Source organism: Balaenoptera borealis, assembly GCF_965194805.1.
Source record: "Balaenoptera borealis genome assembly, chromosome: 17".
Lineage (NCBI taxonomy): Eukaryota > Metazoa > Chordata > Mammalia > Artiodactyla > Balaenopteridae > Balaenoptera > Balaenoptera borealis.
Window position 1 is genome coordinate 16,125,995 of NC_138876.1, and position 18,620 is coordinate 16,144,614.

General features: G+C 38.4%; 1 protein-coding gene across 8 annotated transcripts in view; it reads right to left on the reverse strand.

Annotated features, from left to right (window-relative positions):
* TBC1D31 (TBC1 domain family member 31) overlaps positions 1–18,620 on the reverse strand; it is a 64,153-nt gene that overhangs the window by 23,906 nt on the left and 21,627 nt on the right. For all 8 annotated transcript variants that reach the window (XM_082363800.1, XM_082363801.1, XM_082363798.1 and 5 more), the window contains 6 exons: positions 17,893–18,052; positions 15,042–15,242; positions 9,953–10,129; positions 5,598–5,677; positions 5,373–5,519; positions 4,902–5,035 (listed from right to left, as the gene is read on the reverse strand). In XM_082363800.1, the coding sequence (XP_082219926.1) occupies positions 4,902–5,035; positions 5,373–5,519; positions 5,598–5,677; positions 9,953–10,129; positions 15,042–15,242; positions 17,893–18,052 (899 nt within the window). The remainder of the gene's footprint in view (positions 1–4,901; positions 5,036–5,372; positions 5,520–5,597; positions 5,678–9,952; positions 10,130–15,041; positions 15,243–17,892; positions 18,053–18,620) is intronic.

Here is an 18,620-nt window from a genome sequence, read left to right on the forward strand (position 1 = left end):
TTTTTAAGTGTACCATTCAGTGACATTAATTCTATTCACAATGTTCTGCAACCATCACTATTTCCAGAATCCTTTCCCAAACAGAAACTCTGTACCTATTCAGCATTAACTTCCCACTTCTACTTCCCCAGCCCTGGTAACCTCTAATCTACTTTCTGTGCCTATTTGAGAAATTTCACATAAATCTGTCCTTCTGTGTCTAGCTTATTTCACTAAACATGTTTCCAAGGTTCATCCATGCTGTAGCAGGCGTCAGAATGTCATTGCTTTTTATGGCTGAATAATATTCCACTGTATATATATACAGATATGGTTTCTCCATTCATCTGTTAATGGATATTTGAGTTGTTTCCATCTTTTGGCTATTGGGAATAATGCTCCACAAACATATTTGTATACAAGTATCTATTTGAGTCTCTGTTTTCAATTTTTGGGGGGATATCCCTAGGAGTACAACTGTGGGGTTATATGGTGATTCTATGTTTAAGTTTTTGAGGAACCACCAAATTGTTTTCCACAGTGACTGCACCATTTTACATTTCTCTCAGCAATGTACAAAGGTTACAATTTTTCCACATCCTTGCCAACACTTATTTTCTTTTAAATTACAGCCATCCTAGTAGGTGTGAAGTGGTGTCTCGCTGTGGTTTTGATCTGCGTTTCCCTAATGACTAACGATCCTGAACATCTTTTCATGGGCTCAGTAGCTCATCTGTACATCTTCTTTGGAGAAACATCCATTCAAGCCCTTGCCCATTTTTAAATTGGATTGTTCACCTTTTGTTCTTGTTTCTTTTCCTTTTAAAACTCTTAGTGTTACTGACAGGGTAAACTAGTACAACCCTTTAGTGGAATCAATTAGAATATTCATATTTTATGACCCAATGATACCAATTCTGGGACTCTAACCAAAAGAAATTATCATAAATTTATGAATGTGAAGCTAGTCACAACATTGTTACTTTTAATACATAAAAATTAGGAACAACCTAAATGTCCAACAGTAAAACATTACACTAGACCATGTACATTATAGAATATTACAATAAACAATAAAATGTTCACAAAGTGTATACAAATAAGATAAATGTATATATCATATGAAATGAAAGTAGTATAATTATAAAAATAAAAAACCCTAAAAGTCTAACAGTTGGGGGATACATTATGGTATAACTATAAGATGAAATTTATATAGGCAATAAATTATATTTTTTAAGATACTTAATGATTTAGGGAAATGCTCTTATAAGAAATTCATTAATATATTATCAAGATTGTTTCTGAGGAAGAGGAGTATTCATGAATTTTCTTTTCTTTTGTATATTTTCCTATATTTTCTCCAATGATTGGTAAAAACTTATTAAAGCAAATACAGCATAATAAAATGAACGAAAATCTGTAAAGAGAAGTAAACTAAAATATTCACAATATGTATGCTGGGATCTTTTTATTTCTACTTTTCAGAATTTTATTGTTATAGTTAAGTGCTTATCTCCTTTGTACAAGAAAAATACATACAAAAATGGTTATTTTTGTTAAGCCAGTGTTGGTTTAATTTGGATCCAGTTTATTAACCATTTAGCTGATTTTACTAATACGAAAAAAAAATGACTCACTTTTTAGTGTAGATGATAATGATGAAGCAGTAACACAATGGGTTCTGTGTTATAGGTTCTATAGGGAGTACAGCTATAGGTTCTGAGTGCCTGGGTTCAAATCCTTATTCTGTCATTAACCTAATCATGGAACTTAAGCTCTCTGTGCCTCAGTTTCCTCAACTATAAAAAGGGAATAATAGAGAGCCTCCCATCAAGCCTCTTAGATAGCCTCAACCACCAGAGGGCAGACAGCAGAAGCAAGAAAAACTACAATCCTGCAGCCTGTGGACCAAAAACCACAGTTACAGAAAGATAGACAAGATGAAAAGGCAGAGGGCTATGTACCAGATGAAGGAACAAGAAAAAACCCCAGAAAAACAACTAAATGAAGTGGAGATAGGCAACCTTCCAGAAAAAGAATTCAGAATAATGATAGTGAAGATGATCCAGGACCTCGGAATAAGAATGGAGGCAAAGATTGAGAAGATGCAAGAAATGATTAACAAAGACCTAGAAGAATTAAAGAACAAACAAACAGAGATGACCAATACAATAACTGAAATGAAAACTACACTAGAAGGAATCAATAGCAGAATAACTGAGGCAGAAGAACGGATAAGTGACCTGGAAGACAGAATGGTGGAATTCACTGCTGCGGAACAGACTAAAGAAAAAAGAATGAAAAGAAATGAAGACAGGGCTTCCCTGGTGGCGCAGGGGTTAAGAATCCGCCTGCCAATGCAGGGAACAGAGGTTTGAGCCCTGGCCTGGGAAGATCCCACATGCCGTGGAGCAACTAAGCCTGTGCGCCACAGCTACTGAGCCTGTGCTCTAGAGCCCGCGAGCCACAACTACTGAAGCCTGTGTGCCACAACTACTGAAGCCCGTGCGCCTAAAGCCCGTGCTCTGCAACAAGAGAAGCCACTGCAATGAGAAGCGCACGCACCGCAACGAAGAGTAGCCCCCACTCGCCACAGCTAGAGAAAGCCCGCGTGCAGCAACGAAGACCAAAGGCAGCCAAAAATAATAAATAAATTAAAAAAAAAAAAAAAAAAAAAGAAATGAAGACAGCCTAAGAGACCTCTGGGACAACATTAAACGCAACAACATTCGCATTATAGGGGTCCCAGAAGGAGAAGAGAGAGAGAAAGGACCAGAGAAAATATTTGAAGAGATTATAGTCGAAAACTTCCCTAACATGGGAAAGGAAATAGCCACCCAAGTCCAGGAAGCGCAGAGAGTCCCATACAGAATAAACCCAAGGAGAAACACGCCGAGACACATAGTAATCAAAGTGGCAAAAATTAAAGACAAAGAAAAATTATTGAAAGCAGCAAGGGAAAAACCACAAATAACATACAAGGGAACTCCCATAAGGTTAACAGCTGATTTCTCAGCAGAAACTCTGCAAGCCAGAAGGGAGTGGCATGATATACTTAAAGTGATGAAAGGGAAGAACCTACAACCCAGATTACTCTACCCAGCAAGGATCTCATTTAGATTTGATGGAGAAATCAAAAGCTTTACAGACAAGCAAAAGCTAAGAGAATTCAGCACCACCAAACCAGCTCTACAACAAATGCTAAAGGAACTTCTCTAAGTGGGAAACACAAGAGAAGAAAAGGACCTACAAAAACAAACTCAAAACAATTAAGAAAATGGTCATACGAACATACATATCGATAATTACCTTAAACGTGAATGGATTAAATGCCCCAACCAAAAGACATAGACTGGCTGAATGGATACAAAAACAACACCCATATATATGCTGTCTACAAGAGACCCACTTTAGACCTAGGGACACATACAGACTGAAAGTGAGGGGATGGAAAAAGATATTCCATGCAAATGGAAATCAAAAGAAAGCTGGAGTAGCTATACTCATATCAGATAAAATAGACTTTAAAATAAAGAATGTTACAAGAGACAAGGAAGGACACTACATAATGATCCAGGGATCAATCCAAGAAGAAGATATAACAATTATAAATATATATGCACCCAACATAGGAGCACCTCAACACATAAGGCAACTGCTAACAGCTATAAAAGAGGAAATCGACAGTAACACAATAATAGTGGGGGACTTTAACACCTCACTTACACCAATGGACAGATCATCCAAAATGAAAATAAATAAGGAAACAGAAGCTTTAAATGACACAATAGACCAGGTAGATTTAATTGATATATATAGGACATTCCATCCAAAAACAGCAGATTACACGTTCTTCTCAAGTGCGCACGGAACATTCTCCAGGATAGATCACATCTTGGGTCACAAATCAAGCCTCAGTAAATTTAAGAAAATTGAAATCATATCAAGCATCTTTTCTGACCACAACGCTATGAGATTAGAAATGAATTACAGGGAAAAAAACGTAACAAAGACAAACACATGGAGGCTAAACAATACGTTACTAAATAACCAAGAGATCACTGAAGAAATCAAAGAGGAAATAAAAAAATACCTAGAGACAAATGACAATGAAAACACGACGACCCAAAACCTATGGGATGCAGCAAAAGCAGTTCTAAGAGGGAAGTTTATAGCTATACAAGCCTACCTAAAGAAACAAGAAAAATCTCAAGTAAACAATCTAACCTTACACCTAAAGAAACTAGAGAAAGAAGAACAAACAAAACCCAAAGTTAGCAGAAGGAAAGAAATCATAAAGATCAGAGCAGAAATAAATGAAATAGAAACAAAGAAAACAATAGCAAAGATCAATAAAACTAAAAGTTGGTTCTTTGAGAAGATAAACAAAATTGGTAAGCCATTAGCCAGACTCATCAAGAAAAAGAGGGAGAGGACTCAAAAAAAAAAAAAAAAAGGGAATAATAATATATAACACCTAACTCACAGGACTGCTGTAAGGTTAAATGAGTTAATAAAGGCAAAACACTTAGGATGGTACCTGGTACACAGAAAGCTCTCATTAAATGTTAGCTATGGATGATGAGAATGGGGGTAACCGCCAACACCTGCCACATTAGGAATCGTGTGCTAAATGCTTTACATACTTACTGCAGTCTTATGAATAATAACTGACTTTCAAGAAGTGAAACATCTGCTTCCTTCTTACTAACAAAATGTAGCCTGTAGCAGTACCTTCTAAAATGCAACCATCCAAACTTCATTGTAAGCAAAAAGTTTTATTTATGTATAAATGTCCAAACTCTCCATTTTATGCTCTATGTCTGACTGTCTCACACTAGAATTGTTAAATGTTGCAAAGGTATCAGGAAAATGTGTAAGTATCTACTCTTGGTTTCATTATTTACTTATTTACTTACTTAAAAGAGTAGCAACAACTTCAAAACAGATGAGCTGGTTGTTCTGGAATAATTTTACAAATGGAAATGCCAGAAGTGGAAGATACGGTGTGTCACTAAAGATGGCGGACCAGTGAGCTAATGCGGAGAGGGTTCTGTGAATAAAATAAGGAAAGACCAGAAAAGCTTGTTAAAATTTATTTGAATAAATACATTCACATGATGAAAAATGATACAGAAGGTAAATTTGGTGAAATTTGGGTGTGTCTATTTTCCCATGATTAGACTGAGGTTGTAAGTTTTTGGCAAGAATACCACAAAAGTGATGTGCAACACATTGATAGGATTTATTACTGGTGATTTTAAATTTGATTACTTGGTTAAGGAGGTGTCTGCTAAGTTTCTCTACTATGAAATCACTATTTTCCCATTTGTAATTAATAAATATCTTGGGGGAGATACACATTGCTGCAAAATACTGAACATACATACCTCTGTAATACTCTGAGTAGTTTCCTACTTTTGATGGGGTATTTCTTCTGAAGGTTGAGAAATGCCACATGAATACCTTTATCTATAAGGTTACTAAATGCAGTATGATTTTCAGGCAGCTGTAGCAGAGAGCGCCAAATGAACATTCTGAAATTAAAACATAATTTTAACCAAGAAAAACTGGGGGAATAAGATTGATTTAACATGCAAGAATTTAAATTTTACCTGTATTTCGTTGGATATTCACCATAGCCTTTTAATAGGATTTGTAAACGCTTTTTGTTTAATCCATCTGAAAACTCATTCTGTAAAGAAAAAAAATAGTATCAATAAGTGACATAATCTTAAAACTGAAAAGGTAATCTAGTCCACAGTGGCTTTCCAACTTTGGAACACAATACACAGTAAAAAATATTTTATATCATGGGACTCTCCACACACACACACACACACACACTCAATATCTTTCTCTCTCTTGAGTATGCATATACACAGCAGATAAAGTTTATGACATATTTTTTTACCCTGTAATAGGGTTTGACAAACTTTTGCTGTCAAAGGTCAGAGAGTAAATATTTTAGGCTTTGTGGGTCAAGAGGCAGAATCAAGCATATTATGCAGGTACTTATATAACCATTTAAAATGCAATCATTTAAAAATATAAAAATCATCCTTAGCTTGAGTAGCCAGATTGGGCCCATGGGCTGTCATTTGTCAATCCCTGTAGCAAGAGCAATGCATTTGGATATTTTCTTCCTCTCTTGCTCCTTCCATCTCTTTTTTTTTTTTTTGCACTTTTAACTTTTAAGTCAATTTTTATCTTAATGGAAAAACATTTTATAGATTTTAGGATCATAAAGCCATTTTCATAGATTATCTCGTTTAAGCCTAACAACTGTATGAAACAGATGAGACGTTTTGTCTTCCTTTGAGAAAATGGGAAGGTCAGAGAAGTTCAGCAACTTGCTCAAGATCACAAATCTGTTGAGTCTTTGCTCAAGACTCAAAGCCACATTTTCTGACTTAGTTCAGTGCTCTTTTCACCACATAAGAAACAGGTAATCAAAGTGTAAGAGGGAGGTGAGGGACAGCCCAAGATGATGGTGAATGAAGATCCCCGTTTGAGAGCCAAATACCAGACATCAAGGGCAACTAGCCCAGACTGGAGCAATGCGATCCATAAAAGAGACACGTTCACTGCTGTCGTCACCAAGTCACCCGCTGCCACTGAAGCCTCTTTAAACAAAGGTCAGAATGCCCAGGCGGATTGGCCTGAGTTTCATCTGCTTTTGTCTTCACCATGAGCTGATGAAGTTCCTACTTCCCTTTCTATGTCCTGATGCCGCGATTAGCTGAGGACAGGCATTTCACCCACACAAGTGCTCTACTTTGACCTACTCCTTAGAACTGGCTACGGGTTTTTCGAAGCCGCCCACTCCCGGACATATTTCTGTAGGGCTTCCAACTTTGATCCAGACCAAGGGCTGCCAGATGCCCTGACCGTGGTGTCACTTTTATTTCCCAGAAGTCAATCATCACCATGCCCACTAGTTTTCCCAGAAAAGGCTCCTGTGAACTCTCAGGAAAGCTGAAGCCAGACCATGTCTCAGAAACAGATTCAACTAATAGGGTCAATACCGCCCAATCTTTACACAGCTAGGTTTGTGCCTGCTACTTAGTTTTTTAAAACTGAACAGTATTTTGTTTAGGGTTACATTGTAGAGGTGATAAAACTATAAGGAAAGCCAAGGACATAATGCAAAAGCGAGGACAATGGTTACATCTATGGGACAGGGAGAGAAATGCGATTGGGGACAAGCACACAAGGGACTTCAGAGCTACTGGTAATACTCTGTTTCTTCATGTGGATATGAACATGTCCAGAAAAGAGTTAACATGGCAGGTCTGCGACTGCTACCCTTAGAAAGGCCCACTAGAAGGCTGGCCCTTGTCTGGTGTCCAGATAACTGGATTTCGAGGAAGTTCCCACCATCTCCAGAACCAACAGGAGAGGCTCACTGTGCCTGAACTGTACACTGCGGTTTATGCTGAGCACCTGCTTTCCTTGTGGAGTCTGGAATTTTGAAAGGGTGCCTATAACCAGCCTCCAGTAAAAACCCGAGGCACTGAGTTTCTAATGAACTTCCCTGGTAGAGAACACTTTACACATTCTTTTGAGGGAAGTTTCACATTTTAAAATTGCTTATAGAAGAAAAGAGGTTGTTAAAATTAATGTGAAAAATACCAACAGTTGGTAAGAATATGAAGCAACTAGAACCCTCAAATACCTCTTGGTGGGAATATGGGTTGTTTAAATCAACCACCTGGGAAACTATTTGACAGTATTTACTAAAGCTGAACATATGCATAGCCCGTATGCCAGTAATTCCATTCCTAGGTTTATACCCAACAGAAACATGTCCTTATGTTCATCAAAGATGCCTTAGAATGTTCAGAGCAGCACCGTTTCTAATAGCAAAAAAACTAGAAAACTACCCAAATGCCTACCAATAGCAGAATGGATAAAGCATGGTTTATTCACACAACGGAATTCTATACAGCTGTGAGTGAATGGTTTACGACCACATGGATCTCTCCAACACACTGTTAAATGAAAGAAGCCAGAAACAAAAGAGTACCAACTGAATGATCCAATGAACATAAGTACAAAAAAGGCAGAACTAATCTACGGTGTTAAAAGGGAGGAGAGTAGTTATCCTTGGGGTAAGGGGGAAAGTGTCTGGAAGGGAGCAGCAGAGGGGCTTCTAGGGTGCTGGGAATGGTCCATTTTTTGATCTGGGTGCTGATAACACAGGTGTATTCAGTCTGTAAAAATTTACTGAGCTGTGCATTTTTATACATATGATTAACTGTCAATAAAAAGTTTTGAAAGTCCTTGAAAGTGTTAGCAGGTTGTCTATTAATGTTGATATTTTCTTTCAATTCCAAAGCAATATATGCTCTTTGCAGAAAATTAATACAAAAAATACATATAAAGAAGAGAATAAAATTGACTGAAATAGGTAATTCTACTACTATCAAAATTTTTATGCACATGCTCTGACTTAAAAATTCTACTTCTACAGATACGTTTGTTCAAATGTTCTAGGAATATCCACTGCATCACAGATTGTATTAACGTTAAGACTGACGATACAACCTAAATGCCAGTCAGCAGAGTCCTAGTGAGATAAATTAAGGTATATCCATAAATGCAATACTATGCAAATATTTTTAAACTGTTGTAGCACTACATGCACTAATATAAACAGATATTCAATCTGTTAAGTGATAAGAGCAACTTATAAAACAGTGCTACAGTATGATTCCATTTATGTAAAAAAATTTTAAAAAGGTAACAGACGCAGATATACATATGTTTATACACAGAAAACTTCTGAAAGGATATCAACAATTATCTTTTCTTTAAATTTTATTTTATTGTTTTATTTTTGGCTGCGTTGGGTCTTTGTTGCTGTGCGTGGGCTTTCTCTAGTTGCGGCGAGCGGGGGCTACTCTTCGTTGCGGTGCGCGGGCTTCTCGTTGTGGTGGCTTCTCTTGTCATGGAGCACAGGCTTTAGGTGCACGGGCTTCAGTAGTTGTGGCACATGGGCTCAGTAGTTGTGGTGCACGGGCTTAGTTGCTCCGCAGCATGTGGGATATTCCCAGACCAGGGTTCAAACCCGTGTCCCCTGCATTGGCAGGTGGATTCTTAACCACTGCGCCACCAGGGAAGTCCCATCAACAACTATTAACAATGGTCACCTCTGGGGAGTGCAATGAAGAGTGGGCTAGGGCACAGGGAGGAAGAAAAGTATGCTTTTGTTCTTTTCCCTTTACAACCTTCTATACTAGCATTGTCTAACAGATAAGCAAGAGACAAATGTAATTTAAGTTTTCTTAAAAAATATAATTTAAGTTTCATGTTAAAAAAAGTCAAAAGCAGCAGGTAAAAATCAAATTTAATACATCTATTTAACCCAAGGTAATAAAAATATTATCATTTCAACATATAATTAGCATAAAATTATTAATTAATATGATATTGTACATTCTTTAGGGGTAGGAGATTAAGGGGTACAAACTACTATGTATAAAATAAAGAAGCTACAGGGATATATGGCACCGGGAATATAGCCAATATTTTATAATAACTTTAAGTGGAGTATAATCTATAAAAGTACTGAATCACTATTTTGTACTAATATAATACTGTAAATCAACTACACTTCAATTTTAAAAACGATATTTTACATTCTTTTGTTCATAATAAAATCTCAATATCTGATGTGTATTTCACACATATACCACATCGCAAATCAGATTAGCCACATGTGACTAGTGGCTAGCATATTGGACAGTGCAATTCTATACTGTTTTGACTTTTAAAAAAGAACCATAAACATGTATTAATTTTATATTAAAAAGTTTTAAAAGCATGTTATAATTTCAGTTGCAACTTACTTCTTTTCTATAATTTTCCTTTAATTCCTAAGAGAAGGAAGAATGATGATGGTCTAGAAATCATAAGACTTGTCTACAGCAGAGCCATGACAAACAAAAGTTTAATATAGTCTTACCTCTTTATTTTCAAAATTACCAGTCAGGTCTTGTTTTAATATGCTAGCTTGTATTTTGTTTTCCCTTGATTTTGCTGGCCGCTGTACTCTTCCTGATGTTACTTTCATCTTAAGATCACCAGAATTCACTTTCCTCTTAGGCAAATCTTCAATCACTTTCACTAAAGGGGGAGGTGGCTAAAAGCGGGGGGGGGAAATCCAGTGGTTATCCTTGGAAAATAGACCTGTTAACATATAATTTACGAAATGTATTTTGCTCCATTTAGTAATATGCCTTAATAGATATAATTATCCTTCAGGCAAAAAGTGTAAATAAAATGTCCAAGAATGTTTCCTTGTTGACTAACGAATCAAAGCAAATTTCTGCCAAATTCCTTTGAGGAACGTAATAAAGATCATGATTAACAACAATAAACAGAATTAGTTATTCCTTGAAAGCTGGCCTTAATCATACAGTATCAATCCGTTTTCTACGCCTGTATGATAAAGTGAGTAGTAAGGCGGTAATCGGCTGCAGAGAAGGCCCAGTTACACACAGGGCCCTCTAGAATGCGGAAAGAAGCTCCCTAATATTCTTTGGGCTCAAGTGAAATTTCTTTGAGGGAAACTGTCACATGACTTTCCTCTGCAAGCACGGGACCCCTGCCTTGTCCTTGGTTACACTGTCTAATCTACATGGAGATGGCTGTCAGTCCCTGACCGCATCAACAGCTTCAGAGGCAGGGCAGAAAGCGCGACTTAGATGCCAAACCCTCATTTTTATGGGGCTCATCAAACAGGAAAATAAGCCCCCAACAACTTCAATTTACTTAAGGTAAAATGATTCACTAAGACATTTTCTCTGTGAATAACACTCTCTTTGAAATAAAAAGATCTTCCTTGTTCAAAGAAAATAAGCAGATAAAATAGCTCAGGCTTTCTGAGTTCTAAATATGGTTCAAGTACAATGACTTTCACAGGGCGTTTTAAATGTTTGAGACCATTATTGCTGAATGTTCCCTTAGTAATTAGCCCAGATCCAGATCAAAGACAAGGTGGATTTGTGATTTTTAAATAATTTTTCTTGAAGCCAAAGTGCCAATTCCTTGCATATGAAAACAAGAACACAATATACCCCAAATGTCCAAATGAACATATTAGATTTCAGAAAAACAAATATTACACACATCACCCTGAATTCAAGCTGTCATGAAAGCCAGAACAGTGTGCTTCCATGATGATGTACAATGGAAATGAATCACCACTCTTCGGGAAAGCTCTTTGAAGCAGAAACCAAACTTTTCTGACCTCCTCCCCCTTCGTCCCCAAAAGAAATAAACAGAACAAAGCAAACATCTTGACTCTTTTTAAATAACAGACTATAAAAAGACTACTTTGAGGTTTCAAACAGAGATTTTTCTCACGTTGCCTTCAAAAGTTCAGGACTTCTGCTTTTGAAACCTGAAGCCTATTACAGTAGACCAAGAAAATATTCCCTATTGTCAACTGCAGTATGTACGACACATAACACTGTAAAATGTATAGAGCAGGTAATATACATGGCATTGATATTGCATTTTTATTTGTTTTAAAATTATTTTGAAAAGTATTTGAAGTTTTAACTGCATCTATAAGGGTTTTTTAATAGTGTTTTTCTAGGATACATTGGTATTTATTCACATCTAGAAAGAGTACAGGATAATACAAAATATAATAACAATAACTCTGACAAAAAAAAGTACAATGACCACTTACTCTATGATTTAATTCTTTACCTATGAAATGTAATTAATAGTGGTCTGATTTCTGAATATTGCCCATCTTTAATATCCCTGAACTATCTTCTAACCTCAGTCCATTCTTCTATATCTTTATTATAATATTTATTCTAGTGCCACATTTTTCATGGTTCTTCCATGAAGGAATCTCCCAGAAGTTGGAGCCTGAGATATGACCTGAATTGCCACACCTTAGGAGTGTTAAAACTTCAACACAGAAATAGGAATTAGCTTACTTATTATTAGCACAATACCAGAAATTCTCCAATGGCAAGAAAATAGGACTTGAAGGAATGAGACACGGGTAATAAGTTTTGCATAAACCTGGGCATTTTGTAGGCCTGGACTAGCACTGGTGGTGCTGGTAATCTGTCCAAAAAAAAAAAAATTTATCCTTCTTCTGTTATAAGCTAGATTTTCTGGTCAATATGACCTCAATTTGCTTAACAAATAACAGAGAGGAAGCCAATGACTCATGCTTACCTTGGTTTTTCTCAGATGTTTGTTTCTATTAATAACATTTATCTAGCTCTTATAAAATTCAGCTAGGCTAACAACTCTCATTAAGAATGAATAATGTGGGCTTCCCTGGTGGCACAGTGGTTAAGAATCCACCTGCCAATGCAGGGGACACAGGTTCGAGCCCTGGTCGGGGAAGATCCCACATGCCGCGAAGCAACTAAGCCCGTGCACCACAACTACTGAGCCTGTGCTCTAGAGGCCGCGAGCCACAACTACTGAAGCCCGTGCGCCTAGAGCCCGTGCTCCGCAACAAGAGAAGCCAATGCACCGCAATGAAGAGTAGCCCCCGCTCACCGCAACTAGAGAAAGCCCACGTGCAGCAACAAAGACCCAATGCTGCCAAAAATAAATAAATAAAAATAAATTTAAAAAGTAAAAATAAAGACGCTCATTGACTGTACAGTGTTGATTCATTAGCATTGAACTCATGCCAACAGCACTGTAGCTCATTCCTGAATGAAGCTTATCTAACACACGTATGTTCTCCCTGAGACACCTCCCAGCCCTCTTGTGCTTAGGACACCAGACAGCACGTCAGCACTGTGCTTAGGGGACATTTTAAACAGCAAAATCACCAACAAAGGACTTCCCTGGTGGTGCAGTGGTTAAGAATCAGCCTGCCAGTGCAGGGGACACGGGTTCAAGCCCTGGTCAGGGAAGATCCCACATGCCGTGGAGCAACTAAGCCCGTGCGCCACAACTACTGAGTCTGCGCTCTAGAACCCATGAGCGTACAGGCCGTGCTCCACAACAAGAGAAGCCACCGCAGTGAGAAGCCCGTGCACTGCAACAAAGAGTAGCCCCCGCTCACCACAACTAGAGAAAGCCTGGGCAGCAACAAAGACCCAACGCAGCCAAAAAATAAATAATAAAAATAAAATAAATAATTAAAAAAAAATCACCAACAAGAATGTGAAAAATGTGGCACTAAATAGACCACGAGAAGGACACTTGTTCCCATGGAGAGCTGAAATAAGAAGGCCGAGTGCTGCCTTGTCTGACCTCAGGGGGAACCTGCATGAAGGCAACTCCAATTTCTTGCTGCTCTGCGCATGCAAATGTCTGTGAATGTGCGTGATTTTAGAGTTGCAGATAAATTTTCACCAACAGACAAACTCACAATTATAGAATCCGTGAATCATGTAGACGGACTGTATACATTTACACACACAGAACAAAAGACTGAGCAGGCATACATTTCAAAATCATCTAAGAATGGTGAGACTTACTGATCTATTTGCTTATCTGTATCTTGATTTTTCTCTGTAATAAGAACTTCTTATCCGTCTAATTGGAAAAAAAAAGTAAAAAGGAGCAGGCACATAGCAACAAGATTATCGTATTAAGAATAGAACACTTGGGCCTGCTAAGGACTAGCTGTGTGATTAGGTTGGGGCATGAGCTGCTCCCCACTGTAAAACGAAATGGTTAGACTAGGTGATCACCGAAGTCCCTCTCAGGGCTACTGGGATACAATTCCAGACCTGGAAAGGCTCCCACAGAACAAATGGACTCAACAACGAGCTGGGGGAGTTTTAGATAACCATAAGAGAAGTGGGAAGTATATTTTAGATGAGGTGAGTAGTGTAATAACAGATGTAGAAATGAGCATGGTGTCTATGGGGGACAATGAGGGAAGCTGAAAGTATGGGGAAACACATTAGGGAGAGAAGACAAGATTAGAGAGGACTTTGAGAGCCAGGCAGAAGAGTCTGGACTCAATGCAACAGGCAAAAGGAAGGAAGCCACTAAAATAGCATTATTTTAGAAACGATGATGAAAGTATTATTTTAGAAAACTGTTATATTGGGACTTCCCTGGTGGCACAGTGGTTAAGAATCTGTCTGCCAATGCAGGGTACATGGGTTCGAGCCCTGGTCCGGGAAGATCCCACATGCCGCGGAGCAACTAAGCCCATGCACCACAACTACTGAGCCTGCGCTCTAGAGACTGTGAGCCACGACTACTGAACCCGTGTGCCGCAACTATTGAAGCCCACGCACCTAGAGCCCGTGCTCCATGACAAGAGAAGCCACCGCAATGAGAAGCCCGCACACTGCAAGGAAGAGTAGCTTCAGCTACTACTAGCTCTAGCCACAACCAGAGAAAGCCCGCGCACAGCAACAAAGACCCAATGCAGCCAAAGATAAATAAATAAAGTAAATAAATAAATTAATTAAAAAAAAGAAAAATGTTATATAAAAGATGATTGAGAAAAACAAAAGAATAAAAAAAAGAAAACAAGAATTTTAAAAAACCATAAAAGATGATTGACGGGCAGGAGCAGGCACTGAGGGCTCTGAGTTTTGGTATATTTGTCTAAATTACTGTTATTCGAGAGCAGCAAATGAGCACCGGTACAAGGATGGCCAATATGGAGACAGAACAGGCGGCACATACATAGACATCTCAGATTCAAGGACTACATGACTTAGTATTCACTAGATTTGGGAAATACAGGAATAGGAACAGTCATAGTGCTCCAAGGTGTCTAGCCTACAACCATGGGAAGAAAGAGACAGACATGAAGAGACTGGAACTGAAGACCTCTTTTGGGAAGCAGATCAGAGGGGCACCTTGAATGGGACAAGGACTCCAAACAGATGCCTTTTGTGAAGACAGCAATTTGGGGATGGAGCATGGGTGAGAAAAATCTGGAGATGTGGCTTTGGGGCTAAGAGCAGAAACCATATCCAGAAAAATGGATAAGGTGCAAGGAGGTTAGAAACTTGTAACACAGAGTTTTTATTTTTGATGATACAGCATTTAAATCTTAAAAGAAAAAAGATATTGTTTACTTGATAACATACCTTATTTATTTCTTTTGTTAAAGTCTGAACTGAATATATGTTCAGACTTCCATTTTCCAAAATAGATGCAATGTACCGTCCATGGGGGCTAATTGCTGATAAACTAATTCCTTCGTCAAGGCTCCCAATTTCAAAGAGAAGTTTACAAGTCTGTATATTAACAAATCTCATAATGCCATCCTGACTGAGCACTCCAAGAACCTAAGAGTAGAGAGAAACAACATATGAGTTCCTAAAACACATTGAAGAGTCAAGTCTCAGATGTTAACCAGACTTATTATGCTGATCATTTCGCAATGTATACAAATACTGAATCATGTTGTACACCTGAAACTAATATAATGTTCTATGTCAATTATACCTCAATTAAAAAAAGTCAAATGTCTGCAAGTCAAACTACAGACATACACACGTGTATATTTACATATGTTTTCTTTTCTTTGGTGGGGGAGGGAGGACAGTCAGAGGAGATTATACTCGCAGAGAGCCGTCATGTATTTTAAAATCCCTAATTATGGCTCATGTAGATTCGCCCTGTTCAGGTCCAGATAAGCCTGGCTCTACCCAGAACCAGTAAGGAGCCCATCCTGGGAGACTACAGAAAGGTCACCTAAGAATCAGCCCTCCCCACAGGCAGGCACATCTCCACCAATCCCTCCAGAGGGAGTATAGATGATGGCAGTCCTTCACCTTGACTCCACACTGGCCATCAGAAGCAAGGAAGGTGGAGGGCTTGTTTCTCTTCTCCATCCCCAGCTTGACCAGAGCTAACACCTGTCCTGCTGCCCCACACAAACCTGTGACTCCCGCGGTTGTAACTAGCATTTGGGTTGTGGAGAGAGAAGGTCTGTGAGCTGCAAGGGCAGTCGGGGTGCGGGTCGGAGGGAAGCTAGTCTTTCAAGGGGAAAAAAAATTAGCTGTAACTCATACAACTTAGAAATTAAAAACACGTACTAAAAAAGCTTCAACACATGAAACAATAAACCCCTCTGCTGCCTTGTCCACATACAGGTTCTTTCTCCCAGGGCCACCACGTGATCTCGTGAAACGCCGATGTCCCCTGTTACATGAAAGACTATAGTCTGGAGGTGGTTGGAGGCAGTTTGAATGTGACAACCTAGAAAGCATGTTCTGGGACTTCCCTGGTGGCGCAGTGGTTAAGAATCTGCCTGCCAATGCAGGGGACACGGGTTCGAGCCCTGGTCTGGGAAGATCCCACATGCCGCGGAGCAACTAGGTCCATGCGCCACAACTACTGAGCCTGAGCTCTAGAGCCCGCCGAGCCACAACTACTGAGCCCGTGTGCCACAAGTACTGAAGCCCACGTACCTAGAGCCCGTGCTCCACAACAAGAGAAGCCACCGCAATGAGAAGCCCGTGCACCACAACAAAGAGTAGCCCCCGTTCACTACAACTAGAGAAAGCCCACGCACAGCAACGAAGATCCAACGCAGCCAGAAATAAATTTATTAAGAAAAATAAAAAATAAATAAATAAACAGCATGTTCTTCTCTGGGTCAGATGGTAGGAAACCCTCTTATTCACAGTTGACGCAACCTCTCTGGAAGGCAATTTGGCAAGATCTATCAAAATTACAGATGCATCTAACCCTGGTACCACTATTTTAACTCTGGGATTTTAACCTACAGACAGGATGTGTAAAATGACATGTGCAAAAGTTATGTATATTAAAAAAAAGGGACGTCCCTGGCGGTCTAGTGGTTAAGGCTCCGTGCTTCCAGTGCTTCCACTGCAGGGGGCGTGGGTTCAATCCCTGGTTGGGGAACTAAGAACCCACATGCTGCATGGCTCGGCCAAAAAATAAATTAAAAAAACAAAAAACCAACAAGCAAACAAAAATGTTATTCAGTGCAGCATCATTTGTAACAGAACAGGACTGAAAACAGGTTAAGTGCCCAATAATAAAGGACTGGTTATAAAAACCTATACACCTGTAAAAAAACAATGAAGTTCTGTACTGATATAGGAAAATTGTCAAGGTAAACTAAGTTAAGAAAAAACAAGGTAAAAAAAAAATGGGAAAAACATAAGATTATGTAACAGCAGTGGGTTAAGGAGAGTGAATAACTGGGCAAATGGGAGAAAAGAGTAAGACTTCACTTTATGCCTTTTTATATTTTTTTATGTTTTCAACCATGTGAAAGCATTATCTACTCAAAAAACTTAAAATAGATATGATACACACATATATTATACATAAATACACAAAACACACAACACACACACACACACACAATTTGTTAATGTGCAAGACCCAGGATAATTTAAGATAAGAAAGTTAAGGTTCAACTACTCGACTATTAAAGAGAAAAAAGGCGTGTGGCAGGGGGAGCACTTTGTAAACGAAGGCAAGATAGAAAGAAAAGACATCTCATAGGATTGAGGCAGCCAGCTATAGAACAGAGCGTAGCAAAGTGAGAACAGTTCAGTGCTAGTCCCACCTTTAATCCTTATACTTAAAGGAGTGTTGATAAGTCACTTTGTGTTTCTAAGCTTCAGCGTCACAATCTGTATAATGGTGAGAATACCTTCCCTGCCTACACTCAATGAATTCTTTAAGGATCAAATAAAAAACAGCATGCTTAATCACCCTGTAAACCATAAAGTATGACATAAAGTATACTGATTTTAGAAAAAGGGCAAATTATCAGTAATATACAGAACCTAAGATTTTTCCATTTTTTCAGTTTTAGACTCTTTACAAGTTATCAGCAATTTCAAAACCTTGTAACAATCAGGCTACAAGTTAAATAAGAGAACTAACAGTGTGTGAAAATTGATAACGATCTTTCCAAAAAAGTACAACGTTACTAACATTTATGTTACTAACCTGATTAGAACCAGCATCAAAACTATCAGGAAGAAATTCTAGATGGCGAATGGCTCGAACTTTGGTGGGCATCTGGATAATTCTAAATAGCTGTTTGGCTTCCAAGCACCACAAATGAAGATGATTCGATTTGCCCCCAGCAGCCAGGATTCGGCCATCTCTATATTTTAAAAAGGTGAGAAAGTAAGACGAGATGAATTATTTATAGCAGCACTGTCCAATCTGATCCAATATGATGATAGAATTGTTCTGTATCTATGCCATCCAATGTAGTCACTGCTAGCCACATGAGATTATTGAGAACTAAAATGTGGCTAGCGCTTCTGAGGAAATTAATTCTTGATTTTATTTAATTTTTACTAATTTAAATAGTCCCAGGTATCCAGTGGCTACCATATAGGAAAACTCAGGTTTATAGTAGATTTTTTTTTTTTTTTTTTTTTTTTTTTTTTACCTACTGTGCTAAGATACCAGCTTAACAAATATCTGTTTGATGACCTGACTGGGAGTTTCTGAGTAACATTTATATTTTATAGCATAATCTCAAAGTCACTTACTACTAACCAACTTTCTGTATTTCACATACGACTGTACTGAATTGATAATAGCATTGCTATATGAAAAACCAAAAAGCCCAAACTATTTTCCTGCCGAAGAAAGCTACTTTATGTTTAAAAGGTACAAAAAGAATAAGCTGTACTGATTTGCAAGGTTGTTGCTCCTTCATT